We start from the raw sequence: 22,634 nt of genomic DNA, 5'->3' as shown, positions 1-22,634 counted from the left end.
CCCTCCGGAAGCTCATCAGGAGCTTGTGTCTTCAATCTAGTTGTGGAAGGCACAGCTCACTGGCCCATGTGGGAATCGAACTGGCAAACCTGTTCAGAGCTTGCACTCTAACCAACTGAGCTATCCGGTCGCCTCACCGCTTTTATTTATTTACTCATCTGTTGACAGATTTTTGGGTTGTTTCCACCTTTCGGCTATTGTGAATAATGTGTATACATATCTGAGTCCCTGTTTTCAAAACGACTGGAAGTGGATCATATTTTTTTTTCAGGTGTACAAAACAACATAATGATTAGACATTTACACCCCTCACAAAGTGATAACCCCCCCCCCAAGTCTACTCCCCCTCTGACATCATACACGTATATAGCTGTTACAAAACCAGTGACTATATTCCATATGCTGTACTTTACATCCCGGGACTATATATAATATACATTATAGTTGACATTCAATGTTATTCTACTTCAGCTTCAGGTGTACAGCACAGTGGTCAGGCATCTACACAGTCTATGAAGTGATCCCCTGATAAGTCAAGTACCCATCTGGTGATCACATGCTTCTTAATGGCAGCTATTTCAACCACACACACACACACACACACACACACACACACACCCCAAATCCGGCCAAAATTATGAAGCTATTGCTTTAAAAGGTACAATAACTTCTCAGGTAAGGGCCCTCCTTTCTGCTTAGCCTTTCAGGAGAGATTCCATTCTTCTATTCAGAAATGTGTTACCTACCAGGCAGCCAATAGCTGGAAAGTAGAAAGACTGGAACTGAGATTTGAACCCAAGTCAGTCTTACATCAAAGCACATGCAACACTGTCATGCTGGTAAAATCAACTCTACAGATTTTAATTGGTTTGGTCATGTCAGGTTAGAAATCTTCATCAGAGCTACAGAGAGGGATTTTCCCTCTACATTACTGTATAATTTAGAATTGGGTTTGGTTGTATATGTCAAGCAAACTCAATAAATGACTTACGCAAGATACAACTTTTCACATAAAAGATTTAGACATTTGAAACAAGAACTTTGAGCAATTTGTTTTGTCAAGACTATCTGTTGGCCACATTTTAGCCAGAATGTTTTTCTCATGTTTCAGTTCAATGATGGGACATGAGCCTCAGCCAAAGAAAAATGAAATGCTGCACATTGGGAAACATACAAGACCAGGTAGTATGAGAAACAATATAGAAAGGTGGCTATCGAGTCAATTCCTCCAAATTGGTTTCTGAAGCAGAATTATCTGTGGGTATTTATTTATCCCATTTTATGAAGTAGATTTGATAAGGTATTGGAAAAATCTGATACATACCACACAAAATACTCAGTGTACATTCTTGCAATATGTCTCCTTCTATTTTGAAAATCTTACTTTTTGTGTATAGATTATATAAAGGTTATCTCCAACATATATGTTTTAGATATTCAGTATTTGAAAATGAAGGTGCTAGAGAACAAAAATATTCTATTGTGTCTGTTTTGATGTTCTATTCCTTTGGTGGAAATCAAAAAGTGCTTTTAAAAGTAATTTGTGAACACCATCTTTGAAAACTGAATTTCATTTAATATTTGTTGAAGGTCTATAATGAGAAAACATAAGGTTGAGCTTTGAAGGGGAATAATGATGTACATTATAGTTCTTCAAGAAGTTTATAATTTTGTCAAGCTTTAAAAATAGACAATACTTAAAAATGACAATATAAAAGAATTAAGTGTTAATGAAAGATAAATCTGAAAATTACAGTATCATAGCATGTCAAAATTGAAGGAACCTTAGTGTTCATTAGCCCTATGCTTCTCTAAATAGGGTAAGCATGTCTGGAGATACGCCTAAATCTGAGTGCATAGCAATATATCAGGGAGTAAGTCAAAGCCAGGATAAACATGTCATGCTATCCTAGAATGTAAAAGTTTTCCAAAGATTATGAGAAAGCTGTATTTTTTATTTAAAAAATTATTTAGAGCAGACTATGCTGTGCACATTAGTTTTCCTTACACGCATCGTTTTCCCCCAGTATTTTCCCCCACACTCATGTAAAAAGTTAAAGGCCTCAGAACAGGGAAGATCTCAACAATTTTAATTTTCCTCTGTATGTGCAATAAACCCACATCTGGCAGGCCCACAAGTGTGGTTGCTAATATAGCACCATGTAAATATTGAAGATAAAACATAGATTCCAGGGCAATTTCAGCCTAACATGGGTTGTTTGGGATTATATCCTCATATACTTAGGCATTTCTTATTTTACAGTTTAACAGGGAAAAAAATTAAACAATGATTCTCTATAGGAAGTACGAGTCCTTGGCTAAAGTATCACAAACAGTTGTCTCTCTTACCCTTTTGTATAATAACAGTATAATACCATCTATCTTCCATAGATGATAGAAGTCAAGGCTTCATGATAGACGTGTTTTTTGAGATCTTGATGAATAGATATAATTTTAATAAAGAGTATAGAGCAGAAAATTGCTGGAGGATAGTTTTTGAAAACAGAAAGACTTAGATTTGGCCTTTTCATTGAACTAATTGCATGACATTGGGAGAGAATTCTTTCCTCATAAAGTCATTCCTAGGATCTACTTAGCTAATGTATGTGAATGTGAAAGCATGGTATATGGAATATGTGGAATACGCTTGATAAGATTTCTTATCCTCTTTCAGGGTGACAGGAACAGGAGCAAGGGCGGGACTGTGGGGATGTGCTCGTTATGTTTTAGCAACGAGGAGTAGCTGAGTCTGGTTTGAGTGATGGCTCATAACAAAACAATGATGACAGATAAAATTCAGATGTTACTCATATTTCATACAAGCTTGTGAAGGAAAACTTTCTAACAAAATCGAGAGTTAAATAACTTGTATAATGGCTGTAAAAAAAACAGTTAGTAAAGAGGTATGATTTGTCCAGCATAAGAAAAATCGCTTTATTTCTCAGAAAATTGTGTTCCCTATTCACCTTCCTTGTTTTAAAGGAAGGAAATGTACATCTCTTATTATTACAATAGCATTTTTCATTCCTGGGGATTTGGAGTTAGTGACATTAAGAAAAACAATTTTGTGGGGTTTCATTCAGCTATTTTTAAAAGTTATTTTTCTTACTAACTACCTTCTCCCTGCACTAACTTCTCTTGAAAAACCCCTGGACAACCTGGTGAGCTTATTTTTAACAAAAACAACATGACTTGGAAATTGTGCCTCTGGTGGTTAAGTGTTGGACATCTGGACTTCACCACAGCTAATTGTCATCATGAGAAGCACAAGGTGAGGTTTCATTATGGCCAGTATGTGCATCCAGCAGGCCCCTTGGGAATCCTCCAGAGTACACATTCCTGTGACTGAGTCAACATACTCAGACAGGACTCCCCAGGCCACTATTTTTGGACACCAGGTAGATTGTTCAATATGATACCTTGTTGTTTTTGAAAGAGCCCCCAAGAAGGGGTCTGCTTGGGTGAAAGTGTGGTTTTTGGAGTACTTCAACTTCTGCATTTCCCAATTTTTGTTTTTCTCAGTTTACTGCCAGCCATATCACTGAATTTCTCTGGGGCATGAAGAAGTTGAAGGACAGGACTTTAAACATATACTGGAATTACTCAACTTCTGCTGTGCAGCTGCCCAGGACTTACTGAGGTTGAGAGAGCAACTAAGCAAGCATTCATCAAAAGCCTAGGACTGGGCAAAAGGCTAAAAAAAGAGAGTTATTTTTGATGGGAAAATTACCTAAAGAAGCTTCATTGATCATGCACATATAAGATATGGTAGAGGGTAGTGGGAAAAGTTTGGTTTTGTAATCAAGCACATAAAGACTTGAATTCTATCTGCACCATTTCCTAGCAAAGTGTCTTTGAGTGTGCTGCTTCATCTCCTATGTTTTATTTTTCTCCCATATGTAAAATGTGAACAAATAATAATGACAGCTAACCTTTATTGTGCACTTACTTTATGCTATGTTCTGTGCTGATTGTGTTGCTTATATTATTTCACTTAAGTCCAAGAGGTAGGGATTATTATCCTAATTTTCAGACATGAACACTGAGGTTCAGAGTGAAAAAACTATCTTGCAGGAGTGTTAAAAGTAATATAAACAAGTGACTCAGCATGTTGCCTAGTGCATGGAAGGTATCCTATAAAGAACAACTGTTTTCATAAAATATTATCTTTCAATAGCTGATATATTTAGAAGACCAGACATTTCAAAAATATAATTGTGATCATCAATGACTTATTTGTTTTCAGGGTTCAAAGTTTTCTGATCAGCAATGTGAGTGAGTAGTTCTGAGATTCTCATACTATATGTCTATCTGAATAGTCCCTAACAGTCATTTGAATCAGATCACCTCCTGCTCTAGGTTGTCCTGGCATCACATTGGCAAATTCTTCCTCCTGGGTTCTCTTTTTTTTAGGGTCTGTGCTGATCATTGCCTTTCTTCTACTGCTAATTAAATCACAGCCCCTCTTGACTTAATTATTCGGTATTCTTGATGAGATGTGAGAAACAATTGCAGTCATGGGACAATCATGTGGTCCCATAAGATTATAATGGAGCTGAAAAATTCCAATTGCTTACTGACACTGCAGTGCAACACATTACTCAGTGTCTGTGGTGACGCTAGTGTAAACAAACCTACCGCGCTGCCAGTCGTATACAAGTACAGCACAGTATGTACAGGACATAATACCTGATCATGATAAACCACTGTTACTGGTTTATGTATTTGCTATCCTACACTTTTCATCATTATTTTAGAGTGTCCTCTTTCTACTTACAAAAAAAAGTTCTCTGTAAGCAGTATTCTGGGTTATGTACGGGCAGCAGCCTCATATAGTCTTGTGTTTATTGAGTCTTGATTGCATCATTTTCTCTTGTGCTTGATTTAATCTCATGGTTTGTACAGTAACACGCTGTACAGGCTATGAAATTGCCTAACAGCACATTTCTCAGAACAAATCCCCATTGTTAAGTGGCCCCTGACCGTATCAGCAGCTCCAGATTCTTTAGTACGCAGTTGAGCTGGGTTTCCTTCTGCCCCTTGATGCCCTCCCCCTCCACGTCCACGCATTGGCTAAAAGTACCAACAGGGATCTCTTCACTTTGTTATGAGAGTAGCACAGGAAGGGTCAACTACCGCTGCACAGTCAGACAAAAACACCTCTGAGCCATTCAGTATACTCGGCACTTTGGTTAATTTATTTACCATGACCCCGCCTCCTACGCATCCTGGTTAGTTTAGATCTTCATCCACAGGTTCCTTAAAGGAGGTATGGGTACAGCATAAAAAGAAGTCAAGTTCAAATTATCCCTATTGAAATAATTATCCTGGATATGCTATATAATTATTAATTTATGCCCCAGACGCTAAATGCTACATAGTATATGATTCCATTTATATGAAATATCCAGAGTAGATAAATCCAGAGAGGCAGAAAGGTCACTGAATTTTACACTTCAAAATAGTTGATTTTATGTTATATAAACTTCACCTCAAAAAAATTTCCTGATTAATTCAGCGGTTTCAAGGGACTGAATCCTGTCTGCCCTCCAAGGGACACAGTTCTAGAGCAACAGAGGCTGATGGGCCAGCTGTGCCTACAAAAACTAACCTTGGATCCTTCAATGTTATTAAAAAGATTTTAGATGATGAAAAAAAATTAGAAACCTTAAGCTGTAGAGAAACTAGTATTCATGGTCCACCCTTTACAGGTTTCTACACCTGCCTACTCACGATGTAACCAGCAAGAGTCACCTCATTTTGTTACAAGGGAAAGAATAGAAGAGTCAAACTACTCAAGGACAGTTAGGGAGAAGCCAATCAGTTTAAGTAGAAAAATGTCATACAGTTTTATTAAATGCTGGGGGTGCCAAAAAAATGTATATACATGACTTGTATTCTTCTTTTGTTATCGGTATATGTTGAGTATTACAATTTTAATACAGTTTTTTCCTTTCTTAAAATGTGTATACATTTTTGGTATCCTCTGTATATAATATTATAGGTGCAAAATCTTTGAAAACATGTATGATCTTATTAATTCTCAGAAACACAGATGTATTGCCACCAATTTACAGTTGAGAAATTATTCATTTAAGATCACATGACTAGTGAATGCCAGGTCAGCACTAGCCCTGAAAGAAACACAAATTCTTTTATATTAAAATGAACAGGATGATATAAACATACGTATTATTATACCTAGATCTATGTTGATTTGAGGTCTAGATGTTCTGTACATAAATTACATATTTTTTAGTTTCTACATGGCAAGAGAGAAATTACTCCTGTTTTATATCATTAGAACATTGTGATTCTTATGAATTATACTTTAATTATGAATTAAGTGAACATTTTAGAAGTAATTTTTGTTTTCAGTACTTATTGATTTTGATGTTAGTATTACACATTTCATAAGCTTATTTGTATTAAATATTACTTTACCTCCCTTTTCCCCAAATCTCATCCATATTCAAGAATGGATGGATGGATGGATATATGAGTGTAATTTTATACAAATAGAAGCAATGTTTTTCTGTGCAGTTCTAATTACTCTTCATTGTAATTCCTGTGTTCAACCATTTGGGACAGAACAACATGTTAGGAAATATTATATAATGACGCAGTTGATACCTCAATAGCCATTGATCCCTTAAGTATAATTCAGGTTGGTTTCGATTATAATATTTCCATATAGTTGCTCAAAGCTCATCTATTGGGGCGGTTGGTTAGCTCAGTTGGTTAGAGTGTATGCTCTTAACAATAAGGTTGCTTGTTTGATTCCCACATGGGCTAGTGAGCTGTGCACCTCCCCATCCCCCGCCCCCCCCAACTAGATTGAAAACTGGACTTGAAGCTGAGCTGCGCCCTCCACAACTAGATTGAAGGACAACGACTTGAGTTGGAGCTGATGGGTCCTGGAAAAAACACACTGTTATCCAATAAAATAAAATAAAAAAATGCAAAGGAGATACAAAACATTATTAAAAAAACCCCCAACTCATCTGTTACCTTTTTTAAGGGGTTTCAGGGAGGCGGTGAATCTCACACAAATTTATGATATCATCCTGAACTCAATATTTATGAATTGTTACATAAATTTAATAATGTACTCCATAAAGCTACACAGTATATATGTATGGTTAAGTAAAAGAAAAGAAAATGGAGAGGAAAGAGACAAACACCAGAGACAGAAAAAAAAAACAAAAAAAAACTGCAGGACCCTGCAGTTTGGAAAATACTAGAACCTTATTGAAAGTGACTGAACAAATTAGAAAAACATAAACTAGTAGCAGCTATTTTAAAAAAAAGTTGAGGGTTTGAGGTGAAGTGAAGCTCCATTTGACAACAGGAAGCTATGGGCTCTGCACCTCTATTTATATAAATATTTGCTTTTTCCATCTTAGTCTGCCCAGAAGTTGTCGTTTGACTGCTGCTTCTGCTTCTCACTTTGCTTGACTGGCTTTTAGAGAAAAAAAACACAAAAAACAAAAAGAACTGGCCACCTGTTTTTCTCTCCATCAGAGAAACTCAACAAGTCACTTTCACTAAAAGATACACGCATTTTAATTTTTATTGGAGTGTTGTATTTTTAACCAAATTTTTGCCTCCCTGAGTTGATAAAACTATGACAGTCCTTCCACGGTTGTCCCAATATCCTTCCATTCTACCCTGTAAGGTTCCAGATTTCTTAGGACCTCTTCATCACACTTGCCAAATTCCCTTCTCCCATACAGATTTGTGAATTCCTATCTTGTAACCTGCAGGCTCCCCTGCCCTGATGTTAACCTGTCATCACTCTCCCATCTCCTTAACTCTCTTGTCTGGTGCTCTTCTATCTTCTTTCCTGTTTCTTCTCAGGTATCCTTCTTCACTGTGTTACAACTGTGTTACAGAAGGAAGGGGAAAACTTAGAGGTTGCAAGTTGCTCGCACCTTCTGACCAGGTATAAAATATTTGGTTAAACATTTAACTTTTGCCACAAGCACCTCGAAGCAGAGGAGGGTGGAGCTTGTGGCTAGCAGCCTGATGTCATATCTGCTTGATGTCATCAAAAGTAAGGCCCAGAAGTGGGGACACCAGCTGGGGTTTGCACCATCTGCCTGTAAGTCAAAATAATAGAGAAAGTGTGCATGGAACTATATTTAGAGAGTACAGTGCGCACTTGAATTTCCAGAACTTGTTCATTCAAGGAGAAAGGAGAACTTTCTTTAATCATAAGCATGAAATATGAAAAAAGAGTAGGATCAACTCAACTTTGGAAGAGAAAATAAGGGTGAACCTTATGGGTAGGCAGAAGAGACTGCTATCTTTTCAAGGTACAGGAAGACATTAGATCTCAAAAATTGCCTAACTTTTATCAAATCCTTTAATTCCAACATTAAAGATCTATTGTTTTGGTTCAAGTAATTCTTTCTCATCCACATAAGTTCCTTGCTTAAGAAGGTTGTCATTTGTGTTCACCAGGAAAAGAATAATACTAATGTCTTAAAGAGTAAAAGGTTTTCAAATCCTTTCACGGGAGGAACAAGGAAAGAAAACTAGAACATCAGGGATCTGAAATGAGGCAAGGGGGGAAGAAAACGAAAAGGAGGCAAATGGAATTCTGCCAATGGAGAAGAGGATACAGAAGGAAAGAACTGGGACCAAAAACAACCCCCAAAACTTTGTCCCGGGATCATTCTTAGGGGAAAGTTATGAGGAAAATAAGACTTTAGAAGGATGAGGAAAGAATGGCTGAGAAACGAGTAAGAAATTTTGGTTTACATAACAAGAATAGTGAAAAAGGCAGAGAACATAAGAACAATGAGAAATGGCAAAACACAGGAATTTGATCATGCAAAAGAGAAATAAGAATAAAATATGAAACTTCACCTAGCAAGACAGTTGAGCCTGAAGAGGGCAGAAAAGAAAAAGAATTTTCTGGTGAACTGAGGAGGGGCTAACCCAGAAGAAAGTAAATAAATTTGGAATGTTGGAGAACCAACAGCAAAGTTATGAAGTGAAAGATACAACAGAGAATAGCAGAACAGAGAAATTTGAACAATATTGGTATTTAGTTTTCAAAGTGGGATAAAAGCATGCATTTGGGTCTTCTTTCTAAACATAAAGTAGAAAAGAAATAACCAGACCAAAGACCTCTCTCTTCTGAGAAAGAAATTGGGGAAAAAATATTTTAAAATGTTTAATTTGCAATATACACAATACTGGGATTGAAGTGATTTCTGGTGGGAATGCCACCTCTCGTTCAATATGACGTAGGAGGGTCAAGTTCATGAAGAGATTCTTACGTGATTCTTCTTAGAAACTCTGTGCCTATGAGATTTTTCTGCAATGGCTACAATATGAATTTAATATGTCTGTCTATATATGAGTACGTTTACTTCTAGAGACTGGAGCAGAGATTACATGCTTTGGAGCTTTTTCTAATATTTCTCTTTTATCAGTTGTGCAAATTCCGTTAAACTAAATTGTTTCTTAACAGCAAGAATCCAATCTTCGGTATGGTAGTTTTCTCAGCAATAAGAAAGAAATCCGCCCCCTACCGAGTGGCATTTTGTCATATGTAACTGGTTGTCTCAGTCTCCTAACTCTTACTTGAATTCCATTGACTTTTTAAAAAGGATACTGAGTTATTCAGATGGAAGGTTCATAATATATAATTTTTCACTTATAGTGGAATTTTGTTCTATCATATTGTGGACTGCTGTCCTAATATAGGGTATTTCCTCCCTTATAAAGCAGACATGGTTGTTGTGAATTAGACTGTATCTAGGCTCCAAGAAATATGAACATACATTTAAATCTCGAGAATCATAGAATTAAAAGAAACCTTAGAACTAACATAAATTTAACCTCTCATGTTAAAGAGGGGGAAATTAAAGCAGGGCTTAATGAGTAAACATGGCTTATCTGAGGCTACCTGGTACTGCTAGATCCAGGATAAGAATGTGAGTTGTTTAAATATTGTGTTTCTTTTACATTTTCCTATAAACCATTAGATAAACTTAATGCCTGTCTATTAAAGTTCAGGTCTGAATGCCCTTCTTAGGCCCCAAATCAGGCTATTCCAGAACCTATTTGCACAATAATCTTTACAGATTTTGGTAAGTGGTGAGAAGAAAAGAAGTTAGCAAAAACTCAAGAAAACTCAGACCAGTGATATGATTTGATGTTAGTTGTCTAATTAACCTGTGGAAATGGGTTAACTCCAATACTACCGTAAATGAACAAGAAAAATGAGACTTACTTTCCAGCCCTACCTGCCGATTGGACAACCACATCAAAACTTGAATAGGGAATCCTGAGTCCAAGTTCTATACTTGGCATACTCCCTCTCCTTAGCCTCAGTCTCTGAGTTTAGCAGAAGACAACATTTTGGTCTTTATATTGCTGGTAGAGTTGTGTAACTCTTGGCTCTGGAGAATTTTCTAGGAATACAAAAAATTATCATGATCTTTCTCATAAGGAGGACCTTCCAGGCAAATGTTAGGCCAATCAGCAAAATAGTTAAAATAAGAGTAAAGAGGACTATGATTTTATAGATGAATGGGGAGTTAATCTAGGAAACTCATGAAAGTAAATGAAGTTCTATGGCTAGCCAAAATAGACAGTAATAGCTTCTTCCACCCTAAAATCTATCTCAGACAGATTCAATAGTAAATATTATTAACTTTAAGTCTATTTTCCCTTGAAATTGCATGTAGAGTGTTTGTATATGAGCCATGTGGTCATCATTTATGGCTATAATATTGGGAAGCAGTAAAACTATGCAATAATATAGACTTTGTTTTGTAAGTACTGAAAAATGAGATAAATGTTATCAGTCTGGGTGAAAACTCAGGGAGTAGGGGCAAAAGCTAAACAGTGCCAAAGGACTGGTTTAAGAAATACTAATGTGGATGAGTTAGCTGACAATGGTTGGACAAGGAGTTCCCTCTTCCTAGAGCATTCTTTTCCTCCCAGCCACACATTCTTCTTCTCCCGTTGATCACAGACCACCAGGTCTCTGCAAATTCACATTTTCACAGGGAGGAAGTCGGAAGTAGTTGGAACGACGGAGTCGCCTTGGGGGCAGACCAGCCATCTGACGGCAATACTCATCTAGAAGAGAAGCAGACCATGGGATGAGAATGCAGGAAGATTCCAAGGGCTCATGTTTTAAGAGAAAGAGAAGACTGCATTGTGGTGGAGTGAGAAGTTTGAATAGAAATAAATCCGAGTTAGAATCCCCGCTCTGAGACTTAATAGTTCTTTCCAACTTACTGGAAAGTTTCTTAACTTTTATGAACTTGACTCTTCTGTAAAATAAGCATTAAAACACCTGCCTCAACAGTTTAGTTGTGAGAATTAAAATGAAACAGTATATGCAAAGTACAGGTGGTCAGTAAATGTTAGTTTCCTTTGTACACCTCGCTCCCAATTCTTCCAATCATGGCTTATTAACTAGCCAAAAAATGAGGTCCAACCACTCAATATATATTTAAGTGTTTACTATGTGCAAACAGCTAACTTGACTAGGTCCCCTGAGACACTTGAAAGTGCCTAGAGTCCCAAATACTCATCCTCAATCTCAAGGTGCTTCCCTTGCAGGTGGCTTGCACAAAGCCAATGGGGGCAAGCAGCAAGTTTCCTTCTGCGAAGTTAAGTACAACTCTTAGTCAGGAGCTCAGTGCAAGGTGGGCTGCTGAGTCAGAAGTGGCTTGTCTGTGGTAACTTCACCAACCACAGCCACCTTTTGGGGCTGGCGATGGGAAAAATAAAAAGTGTCTTTGTTCCCACCTGCATGGTCACACATTTTCAACACTTTTAATTGTTTTTGTAAAGTCTTTCTACCTTCCTCTACCTCTGAATTTCACAGTGAGCAATGTAAATGGTTCCTGGAAGTGGTGGAGTATTTATAATGTAGCCAGTTTTAAAATGTCCAGTCTATTTTTAATTCATTTGTAGGCCCATTCCAAACATTACTGTCTCTAAATTAATGTGTTTTTTTCCTTTTTTTCTTTTTAGAGTTAGGAACATGATTGCAGACTAGTAGAGTCTATTATTTGTACTGGTTGACTCAACCTCTTCACCTAGAACCCCAGCGAATAATCTTCAAAGCAGCCAGAGCTTCAGAGTACTCTATATACAGGAGAGATTGGGGGTTACAGTCTAGCTGGGAAGAGATCTGGGGCTACTTTTCTTAGGGTCATGTTTATGTATTAAGCATGTTGCTTTACTTAGATTATTTGGGGTAACTTGGTGGAGCAGGGACAGATGGAAGTTAACAGGCTGCTTAAAGCTCTCCTCCAAAGCCAGACCTTGGATCCATTAGCATTGTGTCCTTATTTACGTTGCTCATAACTGCTCCTCCACTAAAAACACAGATGTCATCTTACCTTTCATAGCTTCATGTTCTTTACAGACAAGACGGGAGCAGATCTCGTTGTTGATAATGTACATGCGTCGTAAACTGCCATTGTCCCAAGGTCATGGTTAAGGAAGGAGACAGAGAAATCACTGAGAGGGAGAACTAGCATAGGCCTAGTACTCCTGTATTCCCCTGTCTTCCTTATCTGGACTTCCTTAAGTATTTTAGACTTTCTTCCCCGCCTCCTTCCTAGGTAGAGGGGATAGAATGGTATTAATTATTCTTCTTAGTAACACTTGGCACACTCCACCTAGAGTCAAGCTTAATACTTTTCCCCACTATTTTCTACCTTCAGACTTGGATCTTTCATTTCAGTCTTTTACTATGAGATAATAAATTCCATATATCTGTGTTTCCCCCATGACTACCCTTCCTCCAGTCCTCACCTTCATTTGCCCTCTAGCATCTAGACTTGTTAGTCAACCTGTTCTCTCTATACTTCAATCCAGACTCCAGGTTCTAGCTGGTGCCTTCAGGAATAGCTAGGAGGGTTATGCTAAAAAATCTGTTCCTTCAAAGATTGCAATTCCATAGTGGGTGGTCATGAAATTGTTACTGACATGAAAACACTATCATGGAAGATGCTCTCTGGGCATTCTGGGATCCCTTACCTGGTGAAGCATGACTGATGAATGCATTGCCTGACTGGTCGATGCACAGAGTAGAGTCTTGTGCAAAGAAATTTCTCATCCCGGCACTCTGAAGAAGCCCAGCACACACATACACACACAAAAAACAAACAGGGAGAGGCATAACAAGCAGGAGAGGTATAAACAAAGAATTAAAGGGATGGAAGAGGAGTGGAAAAAACACACAAAATAGTCTCTACAGAGAATCATTGTAAGTTGGGCATCTCCTTCCTACTCACCAAAACAGAGCAATCGGAAATTGACTAAAATGAAATTTAGGTGCTTCCCTATTGAAGTAGAAGTGGCTAAAATAATCTCTGAGGGCTCTTCTAGGAAAAAAACCCTTCTAGGGCAATCCAGATGGCAATACGAAATATCAAACCCAAATGCTGATAACCCCATTCTGAAGAATGAGACTTCTAAGGTGGGTAATTATTTCTCTGTTCCAGTAGTTTTCAACCGTAGCTGCACATCAGAATTATCAATATATTAGAGAAAGCAATTTTAGCCGTGCTATCTATAGTAATATTGAGTCCTCGCAGCAACTTCCCAGCCCACCAACCATAAAAAAGTCCAAGGGGAATTTAGGTAAAGGATTGTTTCAGGATCATGCAACCGTTGTCCAATCTTTATCTTTCACCATGAGTTTTAGGAAAGGAGCTCAAAAGAAGGGAGAGGGTATGTGTGAGGAAGAATAATGGATACTAAAAATATTCTTTGAGAAGGAATTGGATGTACACTAGAAGATGTATTCTCCAAAGAACAAGGAGGCAAGGCATCCTCAGGAAGAAAAAAAAAATCTTAGGAGAAACAATCATACATGTAGTGGTATTTTAATCATTAGACGAGGCTAGAAGGCAGAAATTTTATTCAGTTGTTACTAGTTCTAGAAGTCACTGCTTCTGCAACTGTCATGTTATCTCACTTGAGACCCGTGTAGGACACCCATATAGATAGGAAACAAATGAGTTAATAACTCTTTTTTAGCAACTTCTAAAAGAAAACCCATAATGGTTTATTTTGATTTGCACGATTAAAGAGATTTAGAAGTTAGGATGGGAACTGTAATTTTGCCTTTCTCTCCTAGAGAGTTGAGAAATTTTTTGTATTGAGAGTATCTTTGTGTTGTTGACAATAAGCAAATTTAGCAGGGATACAAGGCAAAGAGCCATATGCTCAGATGAGCTTTATCCTAGAGCTAAAGAGAGAAAAGATTTTTATCCTATAGAAGCTCTTCCTCAAAAAAGAAATGTTCTTCTCTCTAAATAAGATGCATCATCATGGGTTCTCCTTTTTTTTTTCAATTTAAAATCATTATGGGTTGTTTGATAAAAGTTATTTGATAAAGAATCGCAAGGGTCATAGTCATAGTCACTCCTAACCTAGGGGTAGTTTAAATGTGGGCCTGTTTTGAATGGAGAACAAATCAAAGAACAAGGTGAATCTTGAGGGAATAGACTCACCATGGGAGTGACCTGTAAAAATGTGATCAGAAGAGTTGCTAATAGGATAATATAGGAAGTGTGCCAGGTGATCTTATCTATCCCATGGGCTCCATCGCATGTCTATGTGCTGAGAATTCTCAAATTTATACTTCTAGCCCAGATCTTTCTTCTAAGTTCCAGACCTATAAATCCAATTGCCATTTTATGGAAGAGTTCATGGATTTTTCAAAGGCTCTTCAAACCCAACATATCTCAAACTGACTTAATTATCTTTACCTTCAATTGAAATATTTCTTCAGTGAATGGTACTACCATCCACCCAATAGCCACCATCTACCTGATGGAAAACTGAACGTCATCTCAGCAGTCTTCTCTCCCTTACAGCTCACAGTTAATTTTCACTACCTCTACCTTACTTCAGGCCATCATCTTTTATTGGGACTACTGCAACAGCATCTTCATAGGTTTTCCAATGCATAGATCTGATTAGAACTTTCCTTTGCATAAACTATTCTACAATTGTTTTTCATTTCCATTCTAAGCCTTTGCCCACATTGTTTTCTTTACCTAAAAGCTCTTCCCCTTCCACTTACTTGATTCACTTCTACTTGTCTTCTAAAGAAGCAACTTAGTCAATGGACCCTCCAGAAAAGACTAACCCCCAACAATGAATATAGTCAAGGACTTCTTTTGAGTCTTTCATAGCTTCGTTTGCTTATCCTGATAATAGCATTTTGTGAAACTGAATAAAGTTATCTGGATATCTATCTTGTCTATGAGAAAAAAGATATCTAGTAGAAGAAAATCAGTTTTTTCACCCTTATATTCATGGCACCTGAGTAGCAGATTTTTAGTAAATATTGGTTAAAAATCTAGTTTCTATCTTCTCATGTCCTACTACTTGCTCCTTGTAGTTTTTGGCCCTAATCATTAAAAAAACTCAGTTTCCCCAATATGCCAAGGTCTATTTTGCTTTCACATCTTTGAACATGCTGTTTCCTTTGGCTAAAATGCATATTCCCCTTGACTGCCTGGCTTACTCCAGTTCCTTCAAGATTCAGTTTGACCATTTCTTCTCTTCTAGAAAGTTTTCCTTTATCTTCCCATACATTTCTTTGTGTATATGTCTTGCCTTTACTCATCTAGTCTTGGAAACTTTGAAAGATCACGTGTCAGTGTTTTGTATATCACACGCCCAGCACAGTTCCTGCTTGTTAGGGGATCAAAAAATGTCATTAATTTACATTTAATTATTGGAAGAAAGTGATACATAAACTGTAACCCTGTCTACTTAGGATCCTTCACCAGCTGTACTGCCTTCCATAGTCAGCTCTGGGGAAAGTCCAGAACAGCCCCGGTGGCCCTGGGATCCCAGGTCTGAACTCACCCTGGTCATCTGTGGAAGGTTCGATATCAGCCAGAACTGAAAAGGCACAAAACAACAGGTGTGAGAAGGACTTTGAATTGGTGAAGGGGGAGGCAGAGTAGAAAAAGGCAGAACAAAGATATTAGGGCAAAATCAAGGCTATGGCTGGGTTTGTGTCTAATATCCAATAAAATATAGTTAATTGGAGTAATTGTGAATATTATTTTGAAGAATATTTGGCCTATTGACATTATACTAATTTTTGGAAGCCCTTATCTTCCATGCCTTATTTTAGCTATTACTCTACTTTGTTTCATCTTTTTAGAGGACTAGGAGACCTCGCTTTCATTTTATCCCATTGTCACTGAACAACGGGACCACAATCCCTCTATCCCTTTCCCAAAAATAAAAATATAGGATTAACTCAAGTGCTGAAATAAATATTGTGAATACTAATGAGAATCATGCCATTTTTTAAGAACTGTAGTAAAACTTACCTGTTTCATCTGTAGAGGGTTCATTGACCAGATCTGCCAAGATACAACACAGAGAATGAAAAATGCAGGTAGGAAAAGGAGAAAGGGAAGTAGGATATGGGACAATGATCTAAAACGGGGCGAGAAAAATCAAAGTTAAACAATGGACTGTGGGGTAAACGTAAGGGAATAACACAAAAGGAAATTGAGGAGAGAAAAAGATTGGGCAGATTTATAGCCCAGATCAGTGGCATCTAAGACGGCACTGCATGAGCTCAGAGTACCCACCACCCTCTTTTCTAGTCTTCATTTTTCTTTGTATAGATACCATTCTCAATCCTTCTATCCCCAGTATGAAAGTCAAGAAATAAACAAAGGTAGCTTACTAGGATCATCTGTGAATGTTTCTGAAGTCACTTGAGTCACATTGGCTGAATAAAAAACAAAACACAAAAACACAAAACAATTAACCAGAAAATATTTTCTGAGCATTCTCTTTACCCATCCCATCCTTGCCCTCCCAGTAAGTGAAATTGTCCAGCACAGTAGCCAACAGGCAGTAAGTACACCACAATTGTTCTGTTTGCTTCCCAATCTAAGTCCTTTTCCCTGTAACCCAATGAAGCAATCCTACTTCCATGAATATTCCCTTAAGTCCTAGCCTAGAACATCCTTTTTCCTTTGTATTATACAGAGAAATAAATGAACTATGTGCCCTCAGATAACCTTCCACAAACACTCCTTTCTCAGTCAGACTTAGATTAAGCATTGGACTACAGGAATAATTCATATTATTTCATCCTAACAGATAACAAATACATTTAGATAATTTGGGTTTACTGTGTGCCAGGCACTGTTTAAATCCATGTTTTTAAAGATGAAAAAACTGAGCACCAGAATAATAAACAATTCACCCACGGTCTTAGAGCTTGTTAACAAGTACAATGGATTGGTGACTTTGCAATGTTTACTGAAAATGAAAATTGTCTTTACCAAGGACACTGACTTTGATATTTATAATTTTGATGTAATTAGATATCAATCTGATGATATGCTTATATACTAGAGTGTTCACAAAAAGTGATGTTGATAGTTTTTTGATGCTTAGTGAGAAGCGAAGTGAAGAGAGGGGATGGCAAATGCCAGTGTTAGTAGAGCATGCCTTGCAGTTGATCATTGGGAAATAAAGGCAAGAGGAGAAGGAATAAAAACGGTCCAGGTCTTAAGGTGGAATCTATTGGGTTAAACCAAGAAAACTGTATCTGAAACTATAAATAATAGCATTTTCTAGAACAGCTTGTCTTGATTTATAAAAGCAAAATAACAAAGCAGTGTTAACTTCTAAATAGCACGTATCCCACCTACTATTATCATCATTCATTGTGGAAAGCCTATAGTTATAGTTATAGTTTATTTTATCCACTAGGGGTCAGCAAATTCACATAGTTTGCTTTGTTTTGAACTTCAGAGTCTAAATGTCAGATTTAAATCTGGTGAGAAAAGCATTTTTGTAAATCACATCAGAGTTATTGATCATTGTAATAGCGGTAAAACACAATAAAATAATTTGAAGGAGTTTCTTCTGCTTACTGCTTACCTCCTTACTTCTTTCCTTTCCTTCCTTCCTTCCTTCCTTCCTTCCTTCCTTCCTTCCTTCCTTCCTTCCTTCCTTTCTCTTTCTTTTTTTGTTTTAAATTCTAGAGAGAAAGATCATCAGATCTGACAACAGAGCCTTTTTAGCTACAATGCTCAGAATAAGCTTTCTTCTTTCAGAACAAATTTTGATAAAATGAATCCAAGTCTGTTTCAATTCCACAGGATACTTAAAAAAAAAAAAAAAAAAAATCACTGACCTGAGTCATTCCAGGGACAGGAGAGGGGAGTGGAGCCTCTCTCATTTGTAGCCTAATCTGGCCTGGTTTCCCTTTCTCTTTATTCACATTCCAGACCAGCCACTCACAGAAACAGAAATGAAGCAATGGGAAACAGCAAAGGGGTTGAGAGTGTATCCTAGCTGTCTTCTGAGGATTTCAGGGAAGAGTCCTGTTTTTCTACACATGCATCAGTTTACCCACCGTTTCCATGAGCTATCACCATATAAACGCTCATGTAAGATTCATGAATGTTCTATGAAAAGGAATCTTAAGGAGACATGTTACCATATCTTGTGATATTTCTGGTAGAAAAGCATCACAAAGTCATAAAACAGGACTGGACCTTAACCAGCCCGGAGAAATGAATTCAGATTTTCAGTTTTGCTAGTGTTAAAATCTGGTCTATGTTCAGAAATGCAGGGATTCCAACATTTTATCCATATCAGAGAAAAAAAAAAATTTCTATATTTTTATCATCTGTTCCAGGACACAGAGTAAGAAATTATGTCATGTCCCAGTGTATGCATAAAACTGAAACAAGTTTAAAGATAATACTTCACTCTTACAACGTATTTGCATGTACTTTATTTTTATTTCAGTTGATCCTGATTCATTAAAAAGTAGTTGTGGGGTGGCTGAATGGCTCAGTTGGTTAGAGCGCGAGCTCTGAACAACAGGGTTGTTGGTTCGATTCCCACATGGGCCAATCACAACTAGATTGAAGGACAGCGACTTGGAACTGATGGGCCCTGGAGAAACACACTGTTCCCCAATATTCCCCAATAAAATAAAAATAAAATACCAGTTTGGATCCACTATTTTGATTGTATGACCTATTAGTGGGTTATATACTGCTGTGCTCACAAAGGGTGGGGAAAGATAAATTATAATTGTGTTGAATGTCTGGAGGCAGGGTGGAGTTTCCTTCATTAAGCTGAATAAAGTTATCTGTTGGTCCTTTGGAAGCCAAAACTTTTGGGTTATGTCCAGTTGTGCCATAATTTTACTCTAGTATTGAGATGACTTCTCATCCTGTGTTTGCATTTTAGTTTCTCCACTGTTTCATGGATAGGTAAATGCTTTGTGTTAGAATTAGTGGGCGTTTTCTGAGTGTGATAAGAGATGAGTAGAGGAGAGTGGAAGCAAGAGATGGCACAGAGGTGGTCTTGGGAAAAGTATTTCAGCAGATAAAAAAAAAAGACAAGGTTTTATGAATGAGATGATAGGATTGTGGAAACTGGTGAATTAGATCTCATTTCACACACTTTGGCAACACATCTCTGTTGTATTACCAATGCTTTAACTCTGACCATTTGTCTGCATTACCCTGATAAAAACCCCAACATAGCCCAGATCCAAGGGTGACCTACCTTCTCCTTGACCACTGACCCCTAGAGGTGTCCAATCTGTACCAAAAGAAGGAGAAAAGGGATGTGAGCGACTTGCACTCTATACCCCTTAGGCTTTTGAGATGAACCAGAAAATGATGGGGAAATGGTTGTACTTTATCTTTCTATGTTTTATTTTTATATAGTTCAATACAAAATCACTCAGACCATTAGTGCTACACACAAACATGGAAACACTCAAGAAAGATGACAAATTTCTGAGAGCAAACCCCTCCTCTGTTACGCCCTGACTTAGGATGCCCTCTTGCCCTCATTGCCAACCAAAAGAAATGGAATCCTGTTCCACAGAGAAGACCAGCAGCCTTTTTAATGTGCCCTGTCTTTCTCTCTCCACAGCCATCTCACTAGATACAATGCTGAACAAGGCAAAAAGATGATCTTCTCACAGTCTGTATCTGGCAGAATGAGAAAAATAAGAGTAAAAGTTTTTTGAAATCCAAGGTTCATTTTCTGTGGCTAATCTTTTAGCTAGCTTCTGTGAAATCTGTGAAGATCATTTTTCTTTTGTGTATAAATTTGGCACATTTTTTAGTGTGCATGTGAATGTACTTGTATGTATGCTGCTGCTAGTGTTTGTTAGGTTTTAGTGTATCTATTCGTACTATTTTCCTGTTAAATTTGGTCCATTTTCTTATTAGGTGGTCTCTATATGTTTGTGTATGTATTAGTGCATAAGCTTCTTTTTCTTTAGTATTTGTTTACTTGAATATTTATGTGTGTGACCCTCTCTTGGCTAATATGTATTTGTATATCTTCATTTTACCTGAGTTTCATAATTCTTAAGACACTTTCCCCTAAGTCAGGTCACGTCTATCCACATCCCTGTCCTTTCTTCTTTAACACAAAGTCTATTCCTTTCTTCTCTTTCATAGAAATTCTAGAACTCCGCAGCAGGCATCTCTCCCCCAATCCCCTTTTGACCTCCTTCCATCTCACTCTCTAATACACACAGCCACACACATGTATAGCTGAGAGGCTGACATTTTAGGGAGAGAAGAATAAAAGTAGGGACTCACCCGAGGGAATGATGAGTGCAGTGAGAAACAGCAGCGCCTTGGGTCCCAAGAGCAGCATATCTAACAGGGGAGGTGGGGAGAGTAGAAATTGGAATGCTCAGGGACACACCAGCATTTCAGTTCCAGGAAAGGATGTCTGTAGCCCATATCTTAGTCTTCCCAGGAGTTTTCTTGGTCCTCCATATGACTCAACCCCGTCTCTCTTCTTATCTTTTACCCAAAATTTATTTCTCCTTTGAATTCTGTTCTTCGATCACTTACCATTATTCTCACTCTCATTATTCTTTTGTACCAAGTCAGAGGAACTTTTGTATTCAAAATGGTCCATGTTTTCCCCTACCCTGGGGTCTCTTTCACCTCTAGGGCCTAATCTTTTTTTTTTTTTTTTTTGATATCTGTGACTTGTTTATTTCATCTGCTCATTTTTATGTCTCCTCTTATTTGAATGTCATGAATAATTGGAATATCTGTTCAGTTTTAAGTTCAGTGACATTCCCCATTGCTCCCCTCCAGCCCTTCAATGTACACACACATACACACATGCACACACACACACACACACACACACACACTCCCTCTGTTTATTTAGGGTTTTATACAATCAACTCACTGTCTATGGTCCTCTGCTCTTTCCACCGAGTCCTTTGGCTGCTGACTGTGTCTCTCTCCTTCTCACGCTATTCCTACTTTGGCTGGAGAATAAGATGAACAGGGCCACTCCCTGGGAAGGACTTCAAATTTGGCCTCCTGAAACAATGAGATGAGGGAGAGCGAGGGAGAAAAAGAGAGAGAGAGAGAGAGAGAGAGAGAGAGAGAACACGCGCCAGGCCAGAGTAGTGCAATGAGGCTGAAATGAGAAGAGGGATGGGAAATTGCAGTCACTCACACCCTCATTCCAAAGGTTATGACCACATTGGTGAGAGATACTGCTGCTCCCTAGAAGGACTGGCCCAAACTCATGTATGACTTTCTTCCATGAGTTATTTTCCCTCTTGCAATCTGGCCCCAACACACCGCTCCCCTTCCCTGAGGTTCCTTCTTACCTAAATAGTTCTGTGTCATCCTTGGAACACACATCACCAGAATCTGTTCCGATCTCTTACTGTCTTCCATGTTGAATTTTTTCTCCATTCTCTTTTCTCACTTTCATTTTTTCAAAATTCATCTCTTCAACACCTACAAATTCCTTTCTATTCTTGTGTTTCTCTTCTCTCTTTGCCTCTTTCTCGATGCACATGTTCAGAATCTTGTTTTTTTTCTTCCTCTAGAAATCCTATCTATTCCCACATCCAAACAAACACAGATATCACATGAGTTTTGTCCAAGAGGAGGCCTGGCTGTCTTATGGTTAGAAAAGTTGAGGAATACAGACCCTCAACACTTTTGAAATGTGGAGAAATTCTGTGAGAGGAGATACCAGCTGTATTTTGTCTTTTGTCTTTGTTTAAGCTTATGCTAAAAATCTTAGTTTCTGGAATCTTAAGGACAAAATGCCATCAGAGGCCCAAAGAAAATTAAGAACCAAGTTTATTCTGCTTAAGTTATTTTCCATCAGTACTTTTCCTCATATCATGTAATATGTAGATAATATTATACTTTCTCAGATCCAGGAGTTTTAAAGACTTTGTATTTGCTCTTATTTATAGAAACCCTTGTCATTAGGCCATTAAAATATCTCCACTTTGGAGAGAAGCAACTTAAATTATAGAAACTCAAATCTGAGGAGTGGTTGACCTTATATGTACTAGAAGCATATAAGTTTCAAATTACCTGTTAGCTCCTATAGTCTACACTGTGTATCTCCCTGATGTGCTAAATTAGAAGAGTACCGGTAGACAGAGAGAGCAGATAGTATTAATAAATTACAGACTAGAAAAAAGAAGAGTAAATGATTGGGGGAAGGAAGGAAGAAAAGAAGGAGGGAAGGAAGGGATTGAAGAAGGGAAGAAGAAAACTAGCTAGCTGGTTGGGAGGAAGGGAGAGCAATGGACATAATGAGAAACAAGT

At 37.8% G+C, this 22,634-nt stretch overlaps 1 protein-coding gene across 1 annotated transcript; it reads right to left on the bottom strand.

The window, feature by feature from the left end:
* Positions 1 to 9,159: 9,159 nt before the first annotated feature.
* Positions 9,160 to 21,471, bottom strand: MFAP5 (microfibril associated protein 5). Its single transcript, XM_019713463.2, has 9 exons — positions 21,238 to 21,471; positions 20,628 to 20,687; positions 19,573 to 19,608; positions 16,715 to 16,759; positions 16,350 to 16,382; positions 15,874 to 15,909; positions 13,024 to 13,111; positions 12,381 to 12,454; positions 9,160 to 11,103 (listed from the first exon to the last, which is right to left on the bottom strand). Exons 2-9 carry the CDS (start codon positions 20,683 to 20,685, stop codon positions 10,991 to 10,993), a joined length of 483 nt encoding a protein of 160 aa, XP_019569022.1. The 5' UTR covers positions 20,686 to 20,687; positions 21,238 to 21,471; the 3' UTR covers positions 9,160 to 10,990.
* Between the last annotated feature and the right edge of the window lie 1,163 nt (positions 21,472 to 22,634).

The sequence above is a fragment of the Rhinolophus sinicus genome, linkage group LG02 (assembly GCF_036562045.2).
Source record: "Rhinolophus sinicus isolate RSC01 linkage group LG02, ASM3656204v1, whole genome shotgun sequence".
NCBI lineage: Eukaryota > Metazoa > Chordata > Mammalia > Chiroptera > Rhinolophidae > Rhinolophus > Rhinolophus sinicus.
Note: the sequence above shows the minus strand (reverse complement) of the source record. Positions and strands in the feature narration are given on the sequence as shown.